Source organism: Atta cephalotes (genome assembly GCF_000143395.1).
Source record: "Atta cephalotes unplaced genomic scaffold scaffold00001, whole genome shotgun sequence".
Classification (NCBI taxonomy): domain Eukaryota; kingdom Metazoa; phylum Arthropoda; class Insecta; order Hymenoptera; family Formicidae; genus Atta; species Atta cephalotes.
Window position 1 is genome coordinate 11,459,499 of NW_012130065.1, and position 6,794 is coordinate 11,466,292.

At 34.8% G+C, this 6,794-nt stretch overlaps 1 protein-coding gene across 1 annotated transcript in view; it reads left to right on the forward strand.

Annotated features, from left to right (window-relative positions):
- The window catches only part of LOC105618729 (AF4/FMR2 family member 4), a 223,657-nt gene extending 220,871 nt beyond the window's left edge, over positions 1-2,786 (forward strand). Inside the window, exons 14-20 of the mRNA XM_012200263.1 lie at positions 535-676; positions 1,468-1,663; positions 1,753-1,830; positions 1,918-2,018; positions 2,189-2,375; positions 2,460-2,587; positions 2,677-2,786. Coding sequence (XP_012055653.1) covers positions 535-676; positions 1,468-1,663; positions 1,753-1,830; positions 1,918-2,018; positions 2,189-2,375; positions 2,460-2,587; positions 2,677-2,786 — 942 coding nt within the window. The remainder of the gene's footprint in view (positions 1-534; positions 677-1,467; positions 1,664-1,752; positions 1,831-1,917; positions 2,019-2,188; positions 2,376-2,459; positions 2,588-2,676) is intronic.
- The last annotated feature ends 4,008 nt before the right edge of the window (positions 2,787-6,794 follow it).

Here is a 6,794-nt window from a genome sequence, read left to right on the forward strand (position 1 = left end):
GTGTGTGTGTAGTATATATATATATATATATATATATATATATATATATATATATATGCATATAAATCTGTTATATTTGCTATATAATTATATCATTTAGATTAATATGATTAAAAAGTATGATGTAAAAATAAAGAATAAATTTTTCCAGAAAAAGGATCTTATATAAAAAAAATATATCAGTATAATATCAATTTTATGTATAATATTATGAAAGCATTCTAATATATTCTAATATTAATGCTAATTTTCTTGAAAATAATAATATTTTTTAATAAAGTTATACAATTTTATTTTTAGACAATTTAATTTTTAATATATTTTACATAATAATTCTTCTGATCTGTTCGGATTTATTTAACTCAAATATAATTTTTTTCTTACTAATATTTTATTAAAAAATTTTTTATCTTTTAGAACTTTTTATCATATTAACTCAAACGATATAATTATATAGTATGAATAAATTGAATAGATGGATAGATAGATTAAATAGATAGAATAATTTATGTACATTTTAATATTATTGTACAGCAGAGTGATATCCAACCGACGAATCACGAAAGGGACGAGAAACCAGATACTAGTTTATTACCGCCACCGCCTCTCCCAGCTCAGCGCGTCTACTATTCTTACTTCGATCCTCAAAATGAAATATTAGAAGATCAGGATAGGTAAGTTTTATATTTAAAGTAAAATGTTGATTAAATCCCTTTTTATCATAATAAATAAAAATTAAAGTTGAATAGCGTGATATCCTTAAGTAAACTTTTCTGAACAAACTATGTATATCGGGTTTATGAAAAAGTCTCTTTACAAGTTAGTAAAAAAATTCTTTTAGCAAACCCATACATATTATTTAAAAAAAAATGATAATTTGAAAAGATTATTTGATAGAGTCTCAACTCTAAGAATCTGTATTTTTAATCGCGACACGAAGATTTTTTTTTTTAACGGAATTACGAGCAATAAAATCAGAATGTTCCTTTTTATTTAATCCATGAATAACTTAGGAACAAAAATCGTAGGAACATTTTTAAAAATCGATTTTGTAAAGAAAGCTTTAAGTTTTCACGATAGATATTTGAAAATTGGTTGAAAATTTTTTTTGAGTATTACAGACTTACAAAGTGAAAAGAAAATTTTTCATTTTTTTTTAACGTAATTTTCTATATGTAAAAATTACAAAACTCACATAAATTCAAAAAATATAGGAACTCTTCGAAAATAGAGATTTCAAACTTTAAATCTTTTAAAATTTAAATTTTTAACGAAGATATTGATAGGGAAAGGTCTTTTTATCAATTTTTAAAAAACTTTCCTTAACTTTATATATATATATATATATATTATATTATATTATATATATATATATATAGTTAATATAAATACATATGTTATTAGTTTTATATATATACATATAATTAGTTTTTTAATATAACAGCATATATTTATATTTATATTTCAGGGACCATGACCAGTACCTGACCGAAGCTAAGCGACTAAAGCACAATGCCGATGAAGAGAGCGATCTTACGGCACAAGGCATGATGTATCTAGAGGCTGCTCTGTATTTTCTTCTAACAGGCGATGCGATGGAATCAGACTCAGTTACAGAAAAAGCATCATATACTATGTACAAAGATACTCTTAGTCTTATCAAGTGAGTACATTTTTAATTAAGATGCGTACACGTGCAGTAAAAAGAGGAGAGAGTTTGCTAATTAAAGTGTTTTTTCCTTTGTTTTATAGATACATCTCGTCGAAATTTAAGAGCCAATCGAACAATTCACCTGAGAATAGCATACACACTAAGCTGGCTATCTTGAGGTGAGTGCATTTCCTCTTCTTTCAATCGTACAAACAATATCGTACAAGCGGACGAATGCGTCTTAAAATTATAATTTGTCTTTCTAGCCTTTGGTGTCAATCACGTTTGTATTCCAAATTATACAACATGCGCAAACAGGAAATGAAAGAGGTCCAGAAGATCGTCAATGACTTCAATCAAAAGGTGAGTGATTTTTTATTGGATCATAATTATGTTGCCCAATGTGATAATTATTTCAAACATATTACAATCCTCATCTTATTACGATCTATAACTATCCTAGATATAAATCGGCCCTAGATATAAATAAGTTCTAATTCTTGAAAAATGTATTTCAGCAATCTCAGCAATCAGCAGCTCAGATAATACCTGCTCAGGCGGAAGGACAGGGCACGCCTTCTCTTTCGCCAACACCATCGCCCGCTGGTTCTGTAGGTTCCGTCGGTAGTCAAAGTTCCTCCGGATATAGTAGCGGTGGACAACATCCGGCACAACAACAACAACAACAACAACAACAACAACAACAACAACCACCACCACCACCGGTACAACAACCACCGATACAACAACCACCGGTACAACAACCACCGGTACAACAACCACCGGTACAACAACCACCGGTCAATGGCCATATTAGTGTGCCATTACAAGTCTTCAATGCGATGGTAAAGCAAAATCAGTGTTCAGGCTTACTTATGAATGGCCACGACCTATGGGACCAGGCAATAAAGCAGGCGAGACAGGAAGAGAATAGAAGTACGTATTGGAAAATAAAACACATCAGATGAATCTCGTTTTGATTTATATAATTATTTAATGACCGGTTTATTTTTTTGCGTTATCAGGCTTTTTCATCGATTTGGATCGAAGATTGGGACCCTTGACATCGTATAGCTCGCTACGTGAGCTTGTGCGTTACGTTCAAGCGGGTATAAAGAAATTGCGAGCTCTCTGACCACAGTGGCATAGCCCCCGACCACCCACTCCAAACTACGTTACCTCCCTTCCACAAAATATGGTCACTTATCCGACCATGTACACGTAGTTGCATAGCGTCGTTACGTCGGTCACTGTGACTTGTTCATCAACAGCCGGCGATGTGTGGAAAATGAGAAGGTGCGATAGCGATGATACAGCAAAATCATGGACTATTTTCTTAAGAAGTGGTGGTGATCGGGGAAGGGAGGGAAGGGGGTGCAACGATCGGGTGAATCGATAATGGGGGTCACAGCAATCTAGAAAAAGGAGAGAAAACGAGAGCAGCTCGTGAGATTCTCCTTTAGTCGGACGACGTAGGGGCATTCTTGATATAAATTTAGCAGCAAGTTTATAGTCAATTGCAAAGCGCGTGCCTGAGGGGGCGAGGGGAAAAGCGACCGATCGAGAGAGAAGTCGCTTTATCTTACCATGGTGCATAAACAAACCTCGTGCACTTTGTTAGAGCACGTGTTACTTACTCTCGAGGCGCAATGAAGAATCGTTGAGCGGAGATGATATCGAGACGCTCGCGAGTGCATTAGATTTCTAGCAAGCCGCAGTGATAACTCGTGTCTATTTTTTCCGAGGTGTCCGCTTTTGTAAATTAACGCATAGATATCGACATTGGAGGGAGGGGAAGAAGGGAGGAAAGAAGGAGGGATTAGGAAGAAAAACCGAATACGAGAAAAGAGAAGTAAAACCACTGATGGGGTAGAAAGAAGTGCCACGTATAAGCGCCCGTGTGTTCTCGCTTCACGGTGCGCCCGCAGCCGACGTTACCTGAAGCATGAGTATCGTTTCGGCGATTCAAGTGCGATGAATATAAGGGATATACCTATTTAATATATATAGTTTATTACCTATATAAATATATATAAATAGTTATAAAGATAAGAATATATTTAATAACGCGAAAAGAGATAAAGCATCTCGCGCGCCGGCGCCGCGTTTCAGTATAGGGGAACAGATGACAGTTGTATTCGCGAATGTGAGGAGATAACATGAAAAAGAAAGGGAGATAGAAGAGCAAGATTAGAATGACTTCGATGGAGGGATACGCGAGCAACAGGATCAACAACCAGAATCAAGCGATAATACTATAGTTAAACTATAGTTTTAACGTTTGCGTGCGAAGCACACGACTCTTTTTTGTAGATAGATGGGGGAAGTAATTTAGATTAGAGTAATTAATATGCAAACAAGAAAAGCAGTAACAGATGCGATTATACCAATACATATTATTTACATTACCTAGAGTTAATCGGGAAAATAAGTAGAGGTTCTAGTGCGATTGAAAAGTAAAGGAGAAAAAAATAATAGTATACACACATATACCAATAGCATAATTTAATGAAACGCAAGCGAGGGAAGAACAAAGCGAGGTAAACGCACGTTAAAAATTAGAAGGTGAACAATGGCAAAATGTATTTGTGACAAATATAATATTCGAGATTACTACTCGCAAATAAATTTCGCCTGGAAGAGGTGAATGTCCCTCTTGCGCGCACGACATGAGATGCTAATGGAAAAATAATGAGAAGAACAGGCGCAAGCGGATAAGCAAGTTGCTCATGTGTATATTTTTGTAAATAGATATTTGTGAGTGCCGCCGTCTTGAGGGCGACCTACCGTTGTTGAGTTTGCGGTAGATCGGCCCGCCCCAATTTTTGCTACCACAGATCTTGTCGAGAATCGGATAAGAGATTATAAATAGGGAAAAAAGAGATATGAGAATACATAACGAATCGACACACGACGAAATGTCCGTTGAATTTAGTTTCAAAAGAGAAACATGCTCTCCGTGCTTTTTTTTCCTTTGAGAACAGCATTTACGTTATTCTCTTAGATTTTCTGGTCTGTTTTCTATTTTTTTACGATCGCTTCTCGATTGGAAAATCTTATTTAATCGAAGAAAATTCTAAACGTGCGTCGCGGCAGCTTCGTTGTTCCCAAATTTACCGGTGATTTGATTCACCTCACTTTTCAAACGCATCTTTTCCCCCGCATTCGATCGATGAAGATTCGAATAGATTGCGATTTAGCAGCGGGAAATAACGTGAATGGCACTTCAGAGTTTCATTTTCTCGATAAAACGAAATTTGACGAAATGAATTAGTGAAGTTTGAATCCACAAATCGAAGAGATTCTTATCAGATCTGAGATCAACACAATAGTTTAATACATATCCTAAATTTAATTCTCCTAAGTGATTAATATCGCCCAACCAGAGGATGTGACCGATAGGCATACTCTGAGACCGTAGGACCAATTATTATTTGTATAACTGTTACAATAAAATTATATTGCCCCATTGCTGACGTTCTGTTGGCAATGCCAGAAAAGATGAACATAAAAGAAAAACGCAGGCGGATTGGCGGGATGACGATGGCCCATAGTTATTAAGCGCGGTCCAATGGTTCACGGGATACAATTTTATATTTCACGAGTGTGGTAAAGGATAAAGAGAAGAGACTAAAAGAAAAAAAAAATAAATAAAATTTTAAAAAAGGAAAAGAAGTCTATTAAGGAGCTTCGAGAATATTTTCGAGACACATATTTATAGCAGATACATATATCAGGCCCATTTTCTCGCCAGGCCGACCGCCGAAAAAAAATGAACGAAATGCAAATTTGAGATATCAAATCGCAAGTTCGATGTGATTTATCGAGGAAATGAAAATAAATATGGAATATTTATTACGATTGCATGCAGAGGATGAGTTTGCGACGAGTGGAAAAAGAGATTGTCGGTTTATGTAAATAATTATCGGTTTTTAGATAGATTTTTCTTTTTATAATGTTCTTTTCGATAATTTCGGGCTGATGTATGTTCCTGTATGACTTCCAAAGATAAGTAAAAGGTGCTGTCCGTAAGGGTGCCGCGTAAAGCAGCAGCGAATTTAGATCAGAAAACACATTCGTCTCTTTTTAGTTCTTTTTGCTTTTTTTCTTTTGATCCCCTCTCCCCCTTTTTTCTATATCGATCAATGTAGTTGCATCGTCAATGGAATTGCGTCGCTCGATATTTTTTGCTATAATTCTATTATAAACTATTATTAAACTCATCGTTACTGTTATTGTTAACATTGACGATATTATTGGCGATAGACAACAGTAAAAGTAATAATGATAGATATAGATGGTAATAATTAATAATAGTAACAGTAACGATGTTACTATTTACTATGTAATGGTTATTATGTTATGAATAATATTATATCGTTATTCTTTCTTTGAGATATTTTAACGAGTGAGAGCGCATAAGACGAAGTGATGCGTGAAGGGTGGAATGCGGAGACATTGCGCGTCGCGCACACAGAATGTACATTATTCCTACTCATTGCGAAGTGGAGGTTTCAATCGGGCAGACATGGTCGTGCGATAGATATCGCCCTCGTATTTGTAAAAGACCTTAATAGAGAGAGTTTGATTGCGCCGTTTGATTTTGGTCTTCTTAGCCTCTACCCCTCCTCACGCCCTTACCACACCACTCTGTACTTGTAAAATATTTATACATGTGTATATATGTGTGTACATATATATGTGTATGTATACATATATATACATACATATACATACAACACATTGCGTGTACATACACATATAAATATGTAAGGAGACGAGAAATATACATACACGCAATTTTAATTATGATTATATTATATATTATTACATTAATAATTATTACATTGATGATTATACGCAATAATTATTTTCCTATATTCGTACAGGACGTATTGTGTACTATCCAATTTTTCTGAATATGAAACGGGTGTTTTATCGCCGTTAGATTGTACTGCTCCATCCGTCGTGATTGTGCCAAAAGAAAATGAAATATTATGCGAGTTCGCATCTTCGCACAGCCACATCGATTGTTTTTAAAGCAAGTTCACATTATTCTTCGCATATTTTCATCATTGAAATCCTCCGATAATATTATAATAAGAAATGGATGAGTTCCTTTGATTATGTTTTTGTTCACAAC